Here is a 20,833-nt window from a genome sequence, read left to right as displayed (position 1 = left end):
GGTCTTGTAGGTCTTCGTTGAACCATTCAAATTCTGCTTCTTTGGCATTAGTGGTTGGAGCATAAACTTGGATTACAGTGATACTGAGTGGTTTACCTTGGAAACTAACAGAGATCATTCTGTCATTTTTGAGATGGTACCCAAGTACTGCATTTCAGACTCTCTTGTTGACTATGATGGCTACTCCATTTCTTCTAAGGGATTCTTGCCCACAGTAGTCAATATATGGTCATCTGAATTAAATTCACCCATTCCGGTCCCTTTTAGTTCACTGACTCCTAAAATGTTGATCTTGGCATCTCTTGGCATCTCCTGTTTGACCACTTGCAATTTACCTTGATTAATGGACCTAACATTCTGGGTTACTGTGCAGTATTGTTCTTTACAGCATCAGACTTTACTTGCATCACCAGTCACACCCACAACTGGTCGTTGTTTCCACTTTGGCTCAGCCTCTTCATTCCTTCTGGAGCTATTTCTTTGGTCTTCTCCAGTAGCATATCGGGCACGTACTGACCTGAGGAATTCATCTTTTACCTTTTCATACTGTTCATGTGATTCTCAAGGCAAGAATGCTGAAGTGGTTCACCATTTCCCTTCTCCAGTGGACCACATTTTGTCAGAACTCTCTGCCATGACCCATCTGTCTTAGGTGGCCCTGCAAGGCATGGTCCTACATGGGACATGCTCAGTATATCTTTAATCCAATTTTCTGCTGATGGGTGTGGCTGTGTTCCCTCCCGGTAGTTTGGCCTGAGGTCAAACTGTGGTAGCAGTAATTGGAAAACTGCTAATGGAAACCTCCTTCAAAAGGACTTAGGCCAGCACCCTGCAGTTCCCAGGACTGTTGTATTCAGTGCCCCTGACTGTCAACCCACGCGACCGCCAGGGACTTCTGGGCACTCACAGGCAAGTCTGACTCAGTCCCTTGTGGGGTCCCTGCTCCTTTCTCCTGGGTCCTGGTGCGCACAAGGTTTTGTTTGTGTCCTCTGAGAGTCTGTTTCCCCAGTCCTGTGGAAGTTCTGTATTAAAATCCCACTGGCTTTCAAAGTCAAATGCCCTGGGGGTTCTCAGTCCCTTTGCCAGATCCCCAAGTTGGGAAATCTGCTGGGGCCTAGAACTTTCACAACAGTGCAAGAACTTCTTTGGTATAATTGTTTTCCAGTTTGTGGGCCATCTGCTCAGCAGCTCTGCGGTGGGGCTAATGGCAACTTCCTCCAAGAGGTCTTAGGCCACACGCTGCTCCTCCCGGCTCTGCTGCAGCCAGAGCCCCTGTCCGCACGGCGGCCGCTCCTAATCCACACCTTGCAGGAGACACTCACACACTCAAAGGCAGGTCTGGCTCAGTCTCTTGTGCGGCCCCAGGTCCCGGTGCACACAAGGGTTTTGTTTGTGCCCTCTCAGTGTCTCTGGCGAGTATGAGGTTTGATTCTAAACATGATTTTGCCCCTCCTACCATCTTGTTGGGGCTTCTCCTTTGCCCTTGATGTGGAGTATCTTTTTTTGGTGTGATCCAACATTGTCTTGTCAATGGTTGTTCAGCAGCTAGTTGCAAATTTGGGTGTTCTTGCAGGAGAAGCTGAGCACAGGTCCTTCAGTCCACCATCAAAGTCATACTCCAGAGCTTATTATTAATCTATATTAGGATCTTGAGGATGAGCAAAAAGAGTTTCTGAGTATTTGGAAAAGTAGGCTCATAGCCCCAAACTGGGGGAGCTTCCATTAAAAGAAAGCTAGTGACACAAATCATATCTCCTTTTGTTACAAGTTTACTAGACTGATGGGGGATAATTTCCTAAGAACACTGAACATAATCCCACTTCATGTAATAGATACCAGAGGTAAATGTACACTGAATAAGGTCTGGTTAGATGGATTTATAGCCATTCAAATTACCAAATCACAAATGTTGATCAACAGGTTGATGTCAACTTGAAAAGAGTTCTTTGGAGATAAAGCTGCAGGGCTCTCTGGTCTTGCTTTCACTCTGGTTAGCACTTTTTTTTGTTACCAACTTTAAATATATGAGGCATGCTTCTCAGATTAATAAATGTATTCAAAATCTGTAGTAGAAGTTTGTTAGATGACACTTAGATTCAACTCATTCTTAAAGGCTGAACTTATAAACCAAAATTAACAAGATGCAGATTTGCCAAGAATTACTGAATTCACAAAAATTTAGTTGTGTGTGTGTTTGAGATGAAGACCTGACTTGGGAGAAAAAAAAAAGGTTGTATGATGTAATGTTCCATTTACAGAAGTGAACTATAAAGTTTTCCCCAGATAGGGGAAAGGTGGTGTTTCGCTCTAATGATAAATTGCGTTTCTCCCATTTACTCACTGTGGAATTAGGCAAGTTGCTTCATGTCTCTTTGGCTCCATTTTCTCAGGGATAAATTGTGAGGATAAGAAAGCATAGCTTGCGGGCGTGCTGCAACTTGGCAGACACACAGTGGGCATGTTGGTGAATATTAGTATATTCACTCATAGTATGCAGATCATATGGGGAATGTTGTTTTCCACATTGATTGCTCTTGAAATACTAAAAGCCACATTGAGAAAACAGAGCTGTTTCTTTACCCAAAAGAGAAAGGAAAAGAAAAATTGTCTTCACATATTTCAAAGTCAATCAGTAGATAAGGGAAAGGTATTTTCAAGGCCTAGGCGGCTAGGTGGGAGCTACAAAGTTGTTGAAAGGTAGATTTCATTCATTCATTATTCTGCGCCATTTATGTACCAGATCCCGGGGATGAATAGAACAGATAAAAATCAATATAAGGTTAATGCAAAAGTAATGTAAAAACCAGTTATTGATACCTAGCAATACCGTAGGCTGCTTTGTCAACTATTAAGGTCCCAGTGGAAATGGCGAATTGAAGGTGAATGACCAAACGTTACTGTTTAGAGGCAGTCTGTGTACCAGAAGAGAAAATTGAGTAGTGACCTTTATAGTTGATTCCAGTTTGTAAGTATCCATAATTCTAAATGTTGAAAATGCATTTAATCTTTTCTCAGTTAAAGTGATACATTTAAAGCACATTCCTGAAAGATGTTGTTAAAATGCTTTAACATGCCGCTTGTTTACAGAGAGAATTTTACTTTATGGAGCTCATAAATCTCTCCATCATTTTCACAGTAGTCATGAACTGCTAATGAGAAAATTTAGAACTCTAGAGTCTTGTGAAAAAAAAAAATTGAAGAGTAATAGGGAACAGGCTTCTAGAACCGAGGTTGGAACTGTTTCGGGAGTGACTGATTTAGAGGACTGTCTCTATTCTGTTTATGTGACTTATTTTCTCTGTGTTACGCCTGTTCATCCTGTCCTGGAGTCTAACAGCACATAGGGTAAATTATTAGCATGGGTTTTGGTGATGACAGCAGGGTAAAATGGGTTTGAATTCTTTTTCATCCCTATTTAATCCCTAGTGGACTGTTCCTGATCCTTTTTTTCCACTCTGTCCCTCTCTTCTCAGCAGAAGTCTTGGCACTTCCCAAAGAGAATGGAGATGCTGTCTTATGATTTATTTTCTCCCCCTTAAATGATTTTTTAAAATATCTTTCTCACACTCTTCCTTCCCTCTGTCTCAGAGAAAAAGCAAGCTCTTTTTTTAATTATCCCTAGGCTTTTTATTATCTCTTGGCCCCTTAACCACGCAGTGGCTTGCTCAGCCTCTTCTAGTGACTCCTTCTGGCTACCGACATCGTTCATTCTCCTCTATGCTGAAGAAACAATAACCTGTTTTTTAGCCTGTTCATTTTTTATCACCCATACAGTTTTCCTTCTGCCCTACTGCACCTCCAGAAAGTTTCTTCTATTTACACATGTGTATATGTCTGCTTTATTGAGATAACAATTCACGTATCATACAAATCACCCATTTAAAAAGGTACAAGTCAGTGAGTTGTGCACCCACCACTACACTGAATTTTTAATGTTTCATAACTAACCACCAGTCCTAGTAACCTTTTCTTTTTTCCTGTCCTTTGATTTTTCTTTAGCATTTGTTGCTGTTGGCTAGTGCCTGTTGGAGAAGGCAATGGCACCCACTCCAGTGCTCCTGCCTGGAGAATCCCATGGACGGAGGAGCCTGGTGGGCTGCAGTCCATGGGGTCGCTAAGAGTCGGACACGACTGAGCGACTTCACTTTCCCTTTCACTTTCACGCATTGGAGAAGGAAATGGCAACCCACTCCAGTGTCCTTGCCTGGAGAATCCCAGGGACAGGGGAGCCTGGTGGGCTGCCATGTATGGGGTCGCACAGAGTTGGACACGACTGAAGCAACTTAGCAGCAGCAGCAGCAGTGCCTCTTACTTAAAGCTGGTGTTCCCTTGATTTCTTATGTAATTAAGGGTGGAAATTTCCCTACCTTTTGACCATTCCTTCCCTTTCTGTCCTTCCTGCTTCTTAAAGTTCTTCAGAGTTGTGTCCCTGTCTTCACGCTCCATCCTTCTGTCTATGAACATGATGTTACCTGTCACGTCTATGTAGGTGAATCCCAAGTAGATGAATCCTTTCTAGAGTTCAGTAGCCCTGTTTATGGGTCTGGTGGTTATTTCTGCACAAGTATCTAGTAATTATAGAACCACATTCTTTCCCTCCTCTATCGAAACCAACTTTTTTTTTCACACTTAAAACATAGTAAATTAACTAAAAGTCAAAGTCGCTCAGTCGTGTCTGACTCTTTGCGACCCCATGGACTATACAGTCCATGGAATTCTCCAGGCCAGAATACTGGAGTGGATAGCCTTTCCCTTCTCCAGGGGATCTTCCCAACCTAGGGATCGAACCAAAGTCTCCTGCATTGCAGGCGGATTCTTTATTAGCTGAGCCACAAGGAAAGCCCAAATTAACTTCACTCTCAGAGAAGGTAATGTTAAAGAGAAAAATGGGGAAGAGAAAGAGTTTTGTTAACTATACTTCAATTTAAAAAACAAAACTCTTTCTCTTCCCCATTTTTCTCTTCAATATTACCCTTCTCTGAGAGTAAACTTGAGTCCTCTCTTGCTGTTCTTTGCCTCGTGGCCAATTGTGATGCCTGTCTTTCTCCCAAGGCCATTTGTGGGGCCGAGGCCTGGTTAGGCATAGTTTCAGCAGCTGTTATAGTCTTCTGACTGGTCTTCCTTCAGCATGTCTCTAAACTGCCCCTGAGGCATCACTTCCCCCCACTTACCATGCTTTATTGTTTTCCTTGACACTGGGACTCCCTGACAGACACTGACATATCTGTTTCTCTTTGTGTCTGCCTAGAATGTAAGCTTCTGGTGGGGTTGAGAGCTTGCCTCTCTTGTTTCCTGTCATGTCATTGAGGCCTGGCTCATAGTAAATGTGCAGAAAACATTTGAATAAATATAGAGACATATTTGAATGAATATGAGGAAAATATTTGAATGAACATGGAGAACTGTTATTTTATTATGTTTTAAAGACTCCCAACTAGTGTACTGTGAATAAATTACAGATATGCTGAGATGTCTGTCCCCTCAGGCAACTGGCCAGTTTCCCTCTGCTCTACAAGAATGCACGCGAATGTTTATTACGATTATTAATAATTGAAAACCAGAGACATCTCAAGTGTTCATCCACAATCGGTTCAGTTCAGTCGCTCAGTTGTGTCCGACTCTTTGCGACCCCATGAATTGCAGCACGCCAGGCCTCCCTGTCCATCACCAACTCCCGGAGTTCACTCAAACTCATGTCCATTGAGTCGGTGATGCCATCCAGCCATCTCATCCTCTGTCGTCCCCTTCTCCTCCTGCCCCCGATCCCTCCCAGCATCAGGGTCTTTTCCAATGAGTCAACTCTTCACATGAGGTGGCCAAAGTATTGGAGTTTCAGCTTCAACATCAGTCCTTCCAATGAACACCCAGGACTGATCCCCTTTAGGGTGGACTGGTTGGATCTCCTTGCAGTCCAAGGGACTCTCAAGAGTCTTCTCCAACACCACAGTTCAAAAGCATCAATTCTTCGGCGCTCAGCCTTCTTCACAGTCCAACTCTCACATCCATACATGACCACTGGAAAAACCATAGCCTTGATTAGATGGACCTTTGTTGGCAAAGTAATGTCTCTGCTTTTGAATATGCTATCTAGGTTGGTCATAACTTTCCTTCCAAGGAGTAAGCGTCTCTTAATTTCATGGCTACAGTCATCATCTGCAGTGATTTTGGAGCCCCCCAAAATAAAGTCTGACACTGTTTCCACTGTTTCCCCATCTATTTCCATAGAAAACCATTATATTCACAGAATAGAATACTGTGCAGCAGAGCGTGTCAGCTTCAGTGCAGTTAATCCCTTGTTGTGAGAGATTCTTCTGTGCGTTAGGAAAGTGCTCAGCTATATTCATGACCTTAGCCACTGGATGCCAGCAGCAGCCCCCAGTTAGGATAGGCCCGCCAAAACATTGCCACGTGCATGTGCCAAAACACGTGCCTGGGGGCGAGCTCACCCCAGGTTGAAACCCTGCTGTGTAATGATGAGAATGCAACAAAGACGAGCCCCACACGCATAGTACTGAGCAGAAGAAGCCAGTCGTAAGAGAGTGATAGTATCTCATTCCACATCCTTTAGAAACAGGAAAGACTATCAGATGGGAACAGAAGTCAAGACGGTGGTTATCTTTCCGGAGGTGGTGATTAGGAGAGGAATGAGAACTGCTGGGGTTTTGGTAATGTTCTACTTAGCAACTGGATGGTGCTACACAAACATGTTCGTGTTGTGAAATTCATAAGCTCTACACTTAAAATGGGTTTACTTTTCTTTTTGTATACTATAATGCTCTTAAGGCTGGCTTCTGAGTCCTTTTGTAACTTTGACTTTTAGGACTCCGGAGCTAGCCTGAAAGAGCTGTTTCCCGTGGCTGTAAACTGGACCAGTGGGAGCAGCAGATAATGGTAGTGGTGGGATTATAACTCAAAGAATAAGATAAGTATTGATGAGCCCATCCTTGTTTAAATAAATGATTAAATAAATGAGGGAGAGAAGGAACAAATCTTTCTTACAAAAGAACTCCAAGTGATGTTGAAGGAAGGAAAGAAATAGAAATTACTAGAACACCACAGTAAAAATTGCAGGCAAGATCCTCAGAGGAATGCTAAAATTAATAGCTGATACTTCTGGAGAAACAGGTACTTTGCATACTGCTTTGCATTGCAAAATATCCCCACGCCCGCCCAAAGACGTAGCCATTCATACTGCAGTAGTTTTGATACAGGTCCGCACACATTCTTCAGCACAACTCCTTCAGGCAGTGGCGCTTAATTCCCTTATTTCCCTTACCCTAGAGTGTGGCCTGGACCTTGGGGCTCACTTTTAAAGAATAGAAGATAGAAAGTGAGAAATAGTGACTTACAGTGAGAAGCTGGCAGACCCCATCGTAACAAATGAGCACAGTAAAGCAAGTCGTTCTGCATCACTGTCTCCTCGAGTGGTGTGATGAGAAGGGCACTTTATGACGCTCTTCCTCAGAACTCCAGTCTATTGATAGGAAAATATCAGACAGACCTAAATCAAGACAGTTATTAGCTTCTAGTACTCTTCAAAACTAGGAGGGTCAAGATAAACAAGGAAAACATGAGAAACATTAGAAGATACTAAGGAAATGTGAGCCCCCGAATGCAATGTAGCATCCTGGATTAGATCCTGGAATGGAAAAGAAGTTTTTGGAAAAATTAAAAATCCATATCAAGGCTATATAGTGTAGTTAGTAAGTTTCCAAAATTGATTTTTTTTAAGGGAAGCTGGTTTAGGATACATGAAAATTCATCTTTACAACCGTCTTTACAACTATTCTATAAATGTAAAATTATTTTTAAATAAAAAGTTGTTGTTTTTAAGTGAAAGCCTTATAAAAGGATGTACTCAGAGAAATCTCATTCCCATCCCAGTTCTTTACATTCTGTTCTACCGTTCCCTATTGGTAACCAGTTTTTTTATTAGTTTTTTTTTTTTTTTAAGTAAAGATCTCTATTCTTACTTCCCATCTTTTCTTACATAGATACATACTAATGTTAGTAACCATGTATGCTGATCCTGGAAATTTCTCCACACCCATAATTAAAGATCTTTCTCAATCTGTCATAATAGCTGCATGGCACGCCATTTGTGTTAATGTACCATATTATTCAGCTAGTGCCCTAATGATGGGCATTTCATTGTCTACAGTTTTTGCTGTTATAAACAATACTTTGAATGATCTTGTGCACCTTTGTCTCCTATCTGTGATGATATTGTCTGAGTGGATACTTGGAAGTGGAACTGCTAAATCAAAGAGCAGATGCCGTTGCCATTTTGTTACATATTGCCAAATTCCCCTCTGTGAGAGTCGTTGGTTCCGTTTTGTACCCCCACCAGCAGCATGTGAGATTACTTGCTTTTCTCCAGCCTTGCCAGCAGAATATATTGTCAAACTTTTGGGCTTTTTGCCAATCTGATGGGTGAGAAATGATCTCTCAGTACGACATCTGATATATATACCATTTTCTGGGTATATTATAAGATAAAGCAAATATATAAATGGTACAACTGAAGATCAAGTTTTTCAATGCAAAGAAAACATATAGATAGATACACACACATATATAAATGAGATCAAAGATTAAAAAAAACCCAACTCTTGATTTTTGCTAAGCATCTGATTTTGAGCTCTTCGTATATACTGAAGCTTTAGTAAACCAGTCTCCCCTGGCCCTCATCCATTGCCCAGTTCAGTTACACAGAGCGTAAAATTAGTTCAAGAAGATTACTTGTCTCCAGGTAGTACTTCATTCTTCCTGTTGGAGGAAGACCACATTCTCTTTAGAGCTCGCAGGTGCAAGGAGAGCGGTCCACCCCCTGTCGCTTTTCCGACCAGAAGTAGGGTTTCCAGAAGTTAGGTTTCCAGAGCCTGGCTGCCCGGATGCTATTTTCTTGCTGAACCAGACCAGTCTGGTTCTAGCTGCCTCTTTAGAACCTTTTGTCTGCCCTGTATGAAAATTCCTGTTTTCTGATCCAATTTACAAATAATTTACATATTACAATGATCTCTAGGTGAGAATCCTTATTTATTGTTTTCTTTTCTCAGCTTAGAGGTTTTAGAGAATTTCTTCATTCTGAATGAAAGAGAAGAGGATGAGAAAGCAAGAAAAATTTAAAGGTACTTCTCTCACTTGTAGACCACCTCCCTTCACCCTCTCACCCCAGATCACTACACCCATTTGATCTACATTGCTCTGTTCAGTGGCTTGTTCAGATATTAATTCATCCAGTATGGTGGCTTTTCTAAGTGAAAGTACCTAAATGGAATCAAGTAAACTCCAAAATCACTGCAGATGGTGACTGCAGCCATGAAATTAAAAGACGCTTACTCCTTGGAAGAAAAGTTATGACCAACCTAGATAGCATATTCAAAAGCAAAGACATTACTTTGCCAACAAAGGTCCATCTAATCAAGGCTATGGTTTTTCCTGTGGTCATGTATGGATGTGAGAGTTGGACTGTGAAGAAGGCTGAGCGCCGAAGAATTGATGCTTTTGAACTGTGGTGTTGGAGAAGACTCTTGAGAGTCCCTTGGACTGCAAGGAGATCCAACCAGTCCATTCTGAAGGAGATCAGCCCTGGGATTTCTTTGGAAGGAATGATGCTAAAGCTGAAACTCCAGTACTTTGGCCACCTCATGGGAAGAGTTGACTCATTGGAAAAGACTCTGATGCTGGGAGGGATTGGGGGCAGGAGGAGAAGGGGACGACAGAGGATGAGATGGCTGGATGGCATCACTGACTTGATGGACATGAGACTGAGTGAACTCCAGGAGTTGGTGATAGGGAGGTCTGGCGTGCTGCGATTCATGGGGTCACAAAGAGTCAGACACGACTGAGCGACTGAACTGAACTGAAACTAAAAAAGGGAAAATTTGATTGGATGCTAGATGGAAGAAATGGATAATTTTGGAGCATAAGTCTTTGGGGTTAGGACAGACGTAGTTTTTACTGAAGAACAGAATGTAGACCAGCATGAGGGAGCTAGGTCTAATGAAGAAAGGCAGAAAGAAATGAGACAAATGCTCTTCCTTTTAAGCTGTGAAATATGGGATTTATCATACTACAGGTCACTTAAGTGTTAAATTGTGTTTGGAGATGAGCCTGGTCTTCTAAATGCTGATAAGTAGTGTGTCTTCTATTGGAAATTTTATCAAGTACAAATCTATGATTGTAGATTGTTTATAATAATGGAGATTGTTTAATGTGAGGTATCCCTTTCCAACATTACTTCTTCTCTTTTTCTCAGGATTCTAACATTTTTCCGAAAGTCTTTTGGAAAGACCAAGTTTACTTCAATAAATGAAGGAGAATAAAGAAAATTCAAGCCCTTCAGTAACCTCAGCAAACCTGGACCACACAAAACCATGTTGGTACTGGGATAAAAAAGACTTGGCTCATACACCCTCACAGCTAGAAGGACTTGATCCAGCCACTGAGGCCCGGTACCGCCGAGAAGGGGCACGGTTCATCTTTGATGTGGGCACACGTTTGGGACTGTATCCTGTTTCTGGAATCTACAATGGATGGGCTCCCCATCACCACCACCACCAAGAATTAAATTAGGCATTATAGATGAAAGAGTAACATTCCTGACTAAAACAGCTTTTAAATATCTTTCTTATTTAAATGCTACTTCAGATTTGCCTGGCTCCTTAGGGGGTTTCTGTTTCCTTTTTGCCACTTAAATGTGTAGAGCCACTGAGCTTGCGGCCACCGGTCTGGAAAGTAGCACCCACCCACTGATGGCAGATGAAGTGTATCTAAGGATAGTGAAGCCCTGCCTTATGAAAGCTCCCCAGGCGGCTCAGTGGTGAAGAGTCCACTTGCCAGTGCAGGAGATGCAGGTCCAGTCCCTGGGCTGGGAAGGTCCCTGGAGGAGGGCGTGGCAACCCACTCCAGTGTTCTTGCCTGGAAAATCCCATGGACAGAGAGGCCTCGCAGGCTGCCGTCCATGGGGTCGCAGGGCGCCAGACACGACTGAGCGCATAGCACGCACACTGTTAAAGCACAGCCGCAGCTCGCACCACAGTCCTGACACCTCAAGACGCCCATTCACCTGCTTTGTCACTGATAATATTTGCTTTCCCACTTCTCTTGTTACTGTTTACTTTTATTGTTTTTCTGCATTTAATGAAGACATAACTCTTGGCCAAAGTCCTTAACCAGAACAACAGACACTATGACACCCTGGCAACTGGAATAATTTATTTTCATCGCTTCTATATGTTCCATTCCTTCAAGCAATTTCCAAGATATGTAAGTATTTTAATTATATTGTAATTCTTTATCATGTGTTATTATTTCTGCATAGTTCAGTGGACAGATTGTAGCCTCTCTTTTTATTATATTTTCCAGGAAGTATTCATTTTTTTACGGTACATACTACATATAAACAAAATCAAGTTCAAACTTTGTTTTTTCCCAACTAACTATTAAAATATTTTTTGACTTTTTTATTTAGGTCGATATGAGCCATAATCGTGTAGTTCTTAGTGTGCTTACTTCCTTGTTACTTTTCTCAAGATAAGATTGGCCTTACGGTTGAGACCCAGCAAAGGCCAGATGGCCTAGGAGTTCTTTGTTCCATGTCAGTGAGTCTTCAGTTACTTTTTAAACCTGCCCTGTGGAGGTTCCACCTCCAGTAGTTTCCGGTCCAGGACAGCTAATCTGATGAGTACGAAGCACACGTAGAGAGCGAGGCCGTTGGAGAGGCACCAGAGGCTAGCGCTCCAGGGGAGGGGTTCACTTCATCCTGGGGAAATCAGGGGAGATGCCAGGGAGGAGGGGCCAGCCCGGAGTCAAGCCTTGGCAGTGAGTGGGACCTTGCTGTGCTGAGATAGATAGAGCAGTCGTCCACCAGAAACCAGCCTGATCCAAGCTCTGGGGGAGGCGTGCAGCCAGCCAGGAGGCCCGTGGGCAGGAAGGGCATGGTGGGACTCTGGGTGGGAAAGTAGTCCGAGCTAGACTACTGTGGGCCTTGAATTCCAGACCGGGGAACTGTGACTTTAGTAGGTCAGCTGACACGATGGGAGAGTCTTATAAAGAAGACTGAATTAGACATAACAGGAAGTTAGTCTGCTGGGGCTTCTTCCTTTTGCTGAGATTTACTCAGTTCTGCACACATCTCTTCCTCACTAGTTTGTGATACTCTCAGAGGAGAGACCATGTCAGGATCCACTTTGTACTCCAGCATGGCACCTGACTGCTGTGTTACGTGTGGTCAGGATTCTGTGAATGGAGGGGCACGTAGAAGAGCAAGCAGGCAAAGGAAAGCTGGAGACAGAGCAGTGAGAAGGTCGCTGTGATGGAGGAGCTGGGCCTGGAGTCAGGCAGCAGGAGGAAGGAAGGAGAACTCGGGCCGTGGTACGGGGTGAACGCTCTCTAGCAAGGCTACTGGGCAGGGAGGCAGTGTCTCTAAGAGCACAGCATGAAAAGAAAGTTTGTTTCTATGACTTCTTCCGTCTACATGATTTACATGGCATTTTATTCAGAAAACTATATTTAAGATAATTTGTGAAGCCAAATTGGAGGTCGCAGGGTGGAATGTTTGTATGTGGACTTTGCTTCAAGCTTTTAGAGTGCCCTAGTGTTTGTGAATGAGAAGAGCAAGGCAGGAAGGGAGGCGCCCCGGTTGTTGAGAAGGCCCCAAATCTTTCTGTTTCTGGGTGAGCCTTGATAGTGAGATCAAGAGCTTTTGTCTTCCTTTTAGGTAACAGGAGCTTGTTGTCTCTTTCTGGCTGGGAAAGTAGAAGAAACACCAAAAAAATGTAAAGATATCATCAAAACAGCACGGAGTCTATTAAATGATGTACAATTTGGCCAGTTTGGAGATGACCCAAAGGTAAGAATCATAACTTCCTGTGCTCAGGTCTTGATTCCTCAGGGCAGCATTAAGGCAGAGTTCCTTGTGTTGACAATGGCTGTGGCCCCAGTGTCTGCCAGTCCCTGGAATCCTTAAGAGGCCCTTATACAGAGGACGCTCTTCCTTGCTTCTGTGAGTAAGCAGCGGGGATAACGTACCCTACACTTAGGTGGCAGCCACTGATGTGCTTTGTTGGCTTCGGCGCCCTTCAGGAGCAACAGCACACGGAAGCGGTAGGAGCAGAGTTCTCTCGTGGCCATTAGCACTCTTAGGCCCAGAAGCAGTTTGGCTTCTCGGGTTCATCTCTAGCCGGCTTCTGGGTAGAAGAAAGTACAGGTGCTGTATGTACACGTGCTGCGTGTCTTCTGCTTCCCAAGAGTGGTGGAAGATACGGACATTTGCAGACACCCAGATTAACAGACTATCCATCTTGTCCCTTTCCCACAACACCTGCTACTGTCAGGAAATGGTGGCAAAATAATTGTACACATTCTTCTATTATTTTCTAAAAAGACCATTTTCAGGGATTGGTAGCAGCTTTCCTTCTTCCCTGTTCTTGTCAGGATCTCCCATTATGGTCCTTATAGCACTGATGAGAGTTATCCTTTATGACATTTATCACAGCTCATAATTAATGTAGATTTTTTTAACCAGGTCATCACACAAAGAGTATTCCTTTTCTCAGTTGTAGTCTGTAAGAGCTCAGACCCTGTCTGTTCTGCCTGGTGCCTAGTGTTCTCTCCTGGCTGGATAGAGTAGACGTTCAGTAGACTAAATGACAGACTGAGATTGTGGGGAGAAACTAAGAATCACAGAAATGCAGAGCTGACCCAGACACAGATGTTTGGCGCACCCACGGCCCCATTTCTCCTAGTCAGCTGGTGTTGCTTCCCATGGCAGTCACCCTCCCTGCACCCCACAGAATCTGTGTGTGATTATAAAACACGTGTCTGTTAGTTTTCCTTCTCGCTTCAAGGAGGTGACAGAGGCCAGAATGCTTTTGCACATCCTGTTTTTGCGCTAAATGGTGGTCTTTTGTGTAAGTATTGTCAGTGTGGGTAACCCTGTCCCTTGAACTTATTTATAAATCCGTTCACCTGTTTATAAAAATGTGAATCTATGAGAAATTCATAACTAACAACGGTCAAAAATGTATTTTATGAAAGTAATGTAGCATCGGATATTTCTGATGCCATAGGTTTTTGATTTTCATGGAGCACAGAGACTTTTGTAGAAATGGATTGTACTTTAGTCAGGTCTGATCACAGGGGCAGAAGGACCCTCTGGCTCACGAGCCATGGTTACTTGGGGGGAGTTGCAAAGACCTGGACGCTGCAGCCACTGGTGTGTTTTGTCCAAGACACCTTTGGAGGAGTCCTCTTCTACTTTCGACCTTAACCCCCTGTACCAGCACATCAGGAACCTGAGACCCTGACTAGGCACAGCGAGGCAGAAGTTCTGCAGCTCAGTGCCCTGCTACTGCTGCTGCTAAGTCGCTCCAGTCGTGTCCGACTCTATGCGACCCTATAGATGGAAGCCCACTAGGCTCCGCCATCCCTGGGATTCTCCAGGCAAGAACACTGGAGTGGGTTACCGTTTCCTTCTCCATTGTATGAAAGTGAAAAGTGAAAGTGAAGTCGCTCAGTCGTGTCCGACTCTTAGCGACCCCATGGACTGCAGCCTACCAGGCTCCTCCATCCATGGGATTTTCCAGGCAAGAGTACTGGAGTGGGGTGCCATTGCCTTCTCTGGGCTCAGTGCCCAGAAGCCAGCAAGTGGGGAGTGGCCATGCTCATCAAGCTTTTGAGGCAGGCCAGCTTGCCCCACGGGGTGGAGGGGCTTTGTAGCCCACACTGCTTTCTCACATACAGTCTCCCTCTGCCTGACTGGGTGTCGGGGCCGAAGGAAAGAACCTGGGTCTGGGAGTGGTGAGGACACTGACAGGCGCTGTCTCGATGGAGAAGAGAGGAGGGCGGATTGGAGGGAGGCCACGTGAGCACGTAAGAAAAACAGGGTCCTGAATCATGTCCTAATAAACTTGGCCCGAACTGTGTGATTTCTCCCTGTTTCGTTAATATCTCATGTACTCGACAAACACTTGTTCCAGGCTCTGTGTTAATCACTAGACATAGGTAGCAGTAGGGCTTCCCTCATAGCTCCATCAGTAAAGAATCTGCCTGAAGTGCAGGAGACCTGGGTTCGATCCCTGGGTCAGGAAGATCTCCTGGAGAAGGAAAGGGCAACCCACTCCATATCCTTGCCTGGAAAATCCCATGGACAGAGTAGCCTGGTAGGCTTCAATCGATGGGGTCACAAAGAGTTGGTCACAAACTGAGCGACCAACACTCACAGGTAGCAAAACAGGCATGGCCTTTGCTCGCATGGATTTTACAGTCGAGCGGTGGGACAGATTTTATAATCAAATATTCAGATAGCCAGTGATCTGCTTATGAGTTGTGATAAATGGTGTGAAAGGTTATTAAAAGGTGTGGTGAGGGCTTTCCATCTGGGAACCCAGGCAGGTGCTCCAGACAAGTAGTGTGGGGCCGAGGGAAAGCTCCCCGAGGGATGATGTTGGCACCCAGACCTGTAATTATCCCTTTAATTGAGTATCTGAAACACAAAGGGAGGCCAGGCCTTGAGCTGTCTCATAATACTATGCTGCATGGCCTACAGTCTGGACACTTGTTAAAAGAGCGTTTCCAAATTTAGAGGACACTGTGACGCTTCTGGGAAACAGGTGGGGGCAAAACTGCTGAGGGATTGGGGTGGAGGAGACAGTGATGGTGGCATCTTTTTTTTTTTCATACTGTGTAAAAGTGTTAAGACTTGAAAAAACTTTCCTGAGAGAACACTTGGGAAACTTGGGTGGAAGCACATTCGCCCTGCCTGCCCTGCCATCTGGAATAACTCTCTTGATAGAATTCTCTGCATCCTGTGAACTGACACCATACTTGAACCTAAAACCAGTTATCTACATGGCTTCTCTTCCCAGAGTTAACAGATTTATGTAACTGTTAACGATGAGATTGTCAGTCTCTCGAAAACCCTCTCTTCTTCAACTCAAACAAGTGATTCTAACTGTTCTTGCCACACAGAGCATATTGATAGTATTTTACAATTGAAATACTATGTGAAACTGTCTTAATGTAAGTGCTCAGTCAGGCTGTACAGCGGTTGTATTTATGGGTCCTGTTTATTAACTAGTTAGGAAGTATAATCAAAAGAGATCCCATTTACAATAACAGCAGTAAAATAATATATCTAGGAATAAACCTTAAAAGAAATTTATAAAAACCATGTTGGGGCTGGGAGACTTTAGAACTATGAAAGGACTAGAAAGAAGATTTTCATAAACAAATTTTTGATAGGAAGATAGTGTAATTAAGAGGTCCATTATATAAAGATAGGAAGATAGTGTAATTAAGAGGTCCATTATATAAATCAGTGAGTTCCCAATCAGAACATAGTGGCCTTCATTTTTTCTAGAACAGTACCAAATAAAACGATATTAAAATGCAGGTGTTAGGGGGAACATGCAAAAACAAGAAACGTTTTTTAAAAGAGAAGTAATAATTGAACTGTTGATGTTTAACCTCTTTGGTCCTGGTACAGAAATAGACAAACAGATCAGTGAACAAAAAAAAGATTGTATGTGAGCACACGTGTGTATGTATAGGTAGCTTAGGATGTTGTTTGATAAAAGAGAAAATGATGATTTATTCTATAAATGACATTGGGGAAGCCTGCTTCAGGAAGGTGAAAGATTAAAACACAGTAATGATGTGCCTCATTCACACACACACTTTTAACTGGTACAATTCACTGTCCAGGTATCCATGAAGCTGTCACTGTTATAACCTTTCTTGCTTAAAATTTTCAGTGTAAATGCCTGAAAGATTGCATTTTTTAATGGAAGTTTGGAAGGAAACCAAGTTTTATTAATGTATCTATAAAGTAAATATCTGTTTTGTAAAGGGGGCTCGTGTGTATTGAAAGTAATAACATTTCTGAGAATGTTTGTTTCCAATAGTTTTAAAAATTAACTCTGATTGTTTTGTTTTCCTACTTGTAGTTCTTTTGAGAATTATATCGTCTCCTGAGCATGTTAAAGGCCTGAGTGGGAGAGAAGAGAAAGGGAATGAAAAATAGTTTCTAAAATAGAATTTGGGAGAGAGAATAAAAGGAAAGCTCACTTTTTTAATGCTGGTTCAGACCTGTGATTGAAATGACTACCCCAGTGTTTGTTATTTCATTTTTAGGAAGAAGTAATGGTTCTGGAGAGAATCTTACTGCAGACCATAAAGTTCGATTTACAGGTAGAACACCCGTACCAGTTCCTGCTCAAGTATGCAAAACAGCTCAAAGGTGAGGAGAACCTCTTCATTCTGAAATCATCTGTATAATAATTTGATGACACTCAAGATTATACTTTTCAAGATAGAAAAGCAGAAAGTTCAGTGTGTGAAGTACCCAGGCCATAGCTTGCCAGACAATTCATATTATAGCTGCTAATGCTGTTTCCTTTTATGTATAAACAGACTCTGTCATCCAGTTGCCAAGTGATATGAGGCAGGAAAATGAGTCAGAATTTTTTTAAATAGCCTAATAAAATCAGCCTCAGAGCCAGGTTTCCCGTAAATGGTGGTTCGGTGTGGGTTGTGCGGAAGGAGCACAGAGGCAGGCCCTGGGCCCGCTCATCTGGCCTTGGCTCCCCGGCAGCAGCTCTTTGCTGCGTGTTAGGACTGCTGCTGAGCACGTGGTAGGCTTTAAATAAGTACTTGTTGCCTCTTGTTTATTGTTTTTTCTTTCTGTTGCTACTAATTTGCCTTCTCTTTCCCATCTCTAGGTGACAAAAACAAAATTCAAAAATTGGTTCAAATGGCATGGACATTCGTCAATGACAGGTACATGTGTTCACATGGGTTTAATCACGGTGTTTTCAAACAGGCAGGGACTTTATGTGTCATCTAACCCGAACCCCTTATTTTGTAGTGGGGAGACTGACTTGCCCCAGCCTTAGGGCCCAGTACACAGCAGAGCTGCGGTTAAATAAAATCCAGGTCATCTGCTTCCCAGCAGAGGGGTAACCTGTTACTTCATGGTGGTACAGGATGCTGAAGCCCAGCAGAGGGGTAACCTGTCACTTCATGGTGGTACAGGATGCTGAAGCCTTACCACCGGCTTGAAACAGAAGTCCAACACAATATACCAGAGAATTTTGACAAGTAAATACTTAAATCCATTTGATTTTGGAAAAGTTGCAGAGTATGTATCTGCAGTTTTATACTTTTTGTGATGATTCTAGAGCCTTGATGTTCTTGTAGCCCAGAGATCTAATGAGGTATTGTATGGGGAACAAAATGCCCACGAGTAGCGTTGCCTCACGTGAGGAGAAGCATCAGCACCAGGATTCCAGCCACTTAAGAACTTAAATTCACCCGTATTTCATGGCACAGCAGTTTCTGAATGTGCTGGAATTCTTCTGCCTCTTTAAGGAACAGACAGATTAGTAGCTGTAGTTAAGTAACTCATTTCAGTACATTTAGAAGGCTAAAAACTTGCTAATTAATAATACTGTGTTTGATCATGTATAGGGGTATATAAGCAAACAGACATTTGGATACAGCATCTAATCTCCATGCATGTGGTTAGTCATAAGTGTTTGATCATCCAAGTCAAGTCACCTCTTTTTCTTGTTGAACTAGTCTCTGCACGACCTTGTCACTACAGTGGGAACCAGAGATCATAGCAGTGGCGGTGATGTATCTTGCGGGACGTTTGTGCAAATTTGAAATACAGGAATGGACCTCCAAACCCATGTACAGGAGATGGTGGGAGCAGTTCGTGCAAGACGTCCCTGTGGATGTTTTGGAAGGTACGGGGCTTGCTGAGTATTCTGCAGGCTGATCATTCTTCCCTGGGAGCCTTGAGTCCCGAGAATGGATTTTCCCCAGTAGGTACATGCAAACTATTCTTTACTTAAATTCTCTAATATAGAGTGTTAATTCTGTCCAAGCACATTGTTTTGGTGAACTGAAAATGCACACCAGTGCTGCGCACACCAGAGATGGGTGATTTATTAATACAGATACGACCTGGCATAATGGTCCTTGTAGGGGCATCACAGCTGCAAGGGACATGGGGGGATTTTAAAACATCACCTTGTGAGGAACGCAATTGTTGCCTCTCGTTTAGACATCTGCCACCAAATCCTGGATCTGTACTCCCAAGGGAAACAACAGATGCCTCATCACACCCCCCACCAGCTGCAGCAGCCCCCATCTCTCCAGCCCACACCGCAAGTGGCACCAGTGCCACCGTCACAGCCGCCTCCAGGCCCCGAGCCGCCCCAGCCCCCGCAGAAGGACTCGCAGCAGCCGGCCCAGCAGCCGCCGCCGCCGCCAGCCCAACCACCCAAGAAACCATCACCGCAGCCTAGTCCCCCCCGCCAGGCGAAGCGAGCCGTGGTGAGTGCGCCGGCTCCCCACAGCAACCCCCACCCCCTACCCCCGACACACACACACACACTGCGTGTGTTCCCCTTGCTGAGGGATCGCCTGGAACTGCAACTTAGCCGTCTGCATGTCCGTGGGCAGCTGGACCGCTGGTGTGGTGGGAGGGGAGGCCTCTAGGAGCCAGGGCAGCTCTGTCCTCCAGCCCTGCTGTTGCTGTGCCGGAGCCCCAGAACCTGCCAGGGGTCATTTGCGCGTCCACACACTGCTGGGGTAGGTGTCTCCCCGGTCTGTCAGTGACGTGGGGTATCTAAAGGTCCCTCCCTATGGTAGGGGGAAGCCCTGCGGGACAGTGGCGAGGCAGCAGCCCCCGCTCACCACGGTGCCCACAGCTCAAGGAGGGCTCAGGGCTCGCTGTGCAGAAAAGCCAGTCCTTCTGTCCTATTTGAAAGGGAAAGAGGAGGGAGGCAGAAATCTGTCAGGTGCCTTGGTTTGCTCTGCAGGTTCAAGCCAAGGTTAATTTTTGTCTGAGGCCGTGTTCTGGCTGTGATTCTGCAGTGCCTGAATAATCGGTTTTTCTGATGGTTACTTTTCAGAGTCTTGTTAACCACTGTGTATTTTTTTTTGTAACAGGTTGTTTCTCCCAAAGAAGAGAACAAAGCAGCAGGTAATTTGCTGTTCTTGTGTTTCCTGTTTTAGTTTTATGTGTTGTTTATCAAAACTTTACATTCTTAATCAAAAAATCATTTCCTTTCAGATTTAGATTGACCTTAAAATTTAACTTTGGAGCCCATCCAAAACTGTACCCTACGTGCATTGTCCTCTCTGTGTTCCCTGACTCTGTGTTTTGGGATTGTACTCTAACAGAAAGTGTCAGTACAAAGGAAAACGCTGCTGCTGCTGTTGCTGCTGCTGTTGCTGCTGCTGCTGCTGCTGCTAAGTCGCTTCAGTCCTGTCCGACTCTTTGCAACCCCATAGACGGCAGCCCAGCAGGCTCCCCCGTCCCTGGGATTCTCCAGGCAAGAACACTGGAGTGGGTTGCCATTTCCGTCTCCAATGCATGAAAGTGAAAAGTGAAAGTGCAGTCGCTCAGTCGTGCCTGACTCTTAGCGGCCCCATGGACTGCAGCCCCCCAGGCTCCTCCGTCCGTGGGAGTTTCCAGGCGAGAGTGCTGGAGTGGAAAAACACTAGCGGCAGTGAAAACGTGCTCAGCAACATGCGGTCGCTCCTTGGTATCAGCGGCAGGGGCGGCCTCCGCGACCTGCCTTGGATACCAGAGTCCCAGATACTCGAGTTTCATGGTCTGCCCTCCCTGTCTGCAGATGCAAGGGGCCGACTGTATATCAAAATAGGAATGTAGGCAAACTGCTGCAGCAGCATTTATTTTTGAAGGTTAGTTAAGCCCACCGCAGTCAACAGAGTAAAGGCCCCCGGCCAAGCAGCGAGCAGCAGCGTGCACGTAGAAAGGAGGGGAGCCACGAGCCAGGGTGCCGCCTGCTGC

General features: G+C 44.3%; 1 protein-coding gene across 13 annotated transcripts in view; it reads left to right on the top strand.

Annotated features, from left to right (window-relative positions):
• Positions 1 to 20,833, top strand: part of CCNK (cyclin K) — a 30,027-nt gene that overhangs the window by 3,837 nt on the left and 5,357 nt on the right. For 3 of the 13 annotated variants that reach the window (XM_086365165.1, XM_086365155.1, XM_086365160.1), the window contains exons 2-10: positions 9,065 to 9,131; positions 10,262 to 10,511; positions 11,190 to 11,271; positions 12,725 to 12,856; positions 17,140 to 17,245; positions 17,727 to 17,784; positions 18,586 to 18,755; positions 19,076 to 19,347; positions 19,966 to 19,999. In XM_086365165.1, the coding sequence (XP_086221291.1) occupies positions 10,315 to 10,511; positions 11,190 to 11,271; positions 12,725 to 12,856; positions 17,140 to 17,245; positions 17,727 to 17,784; positions 18,586 to 18,755; positions 19,076 to 19,347; positions 19,966 to 19,999 (1,051 nt within the window). In that variant the 5' untranslated portion in view covers positions 9,065 to 9,131; positions 10,262 to 10,314. Of the gene's footprint in view, positions 1 to 6,820; positions 7,126 to 9,059; positions 9,132 to 10,261; positions 10,512 to 11,189; positions 11,272 to 12,724; positions 12,857 to 17,139; positions 17,246 to 17,726; positions 17,785 to 18,585; positions 18,756 to 19,075; positions 19,348 to 19,965; positions 20,000 to 20,833 lie in introns of all 13 variants that reach the window. The other 10 variants (XM_086365161.1, XM_086365153.1, XM_086365159.1 and 7 more) reach the window with 5 other exon arrangements.

The sequence above is a fragment of the Bos grunniens genome, chromosome 21 (assembly GCF_055505025.1).
Source record: "Bos grunniens cultivar Pamir isolate PY7600 chromosome 21, Bosgru_T2T1.0, whole genome shotgun sequence".
Lineage (NCBI taxonomy): Eukaryota > Metazoa > Chordata > Mammalia > Artiodactyla > Bovidae > Bos > Bos grunniens.
The sequence above is the reverse complement of the archived record's forward strand: the minus strand, read 5'-3'. Positions and strand labels throughout refer to the sequence as shown.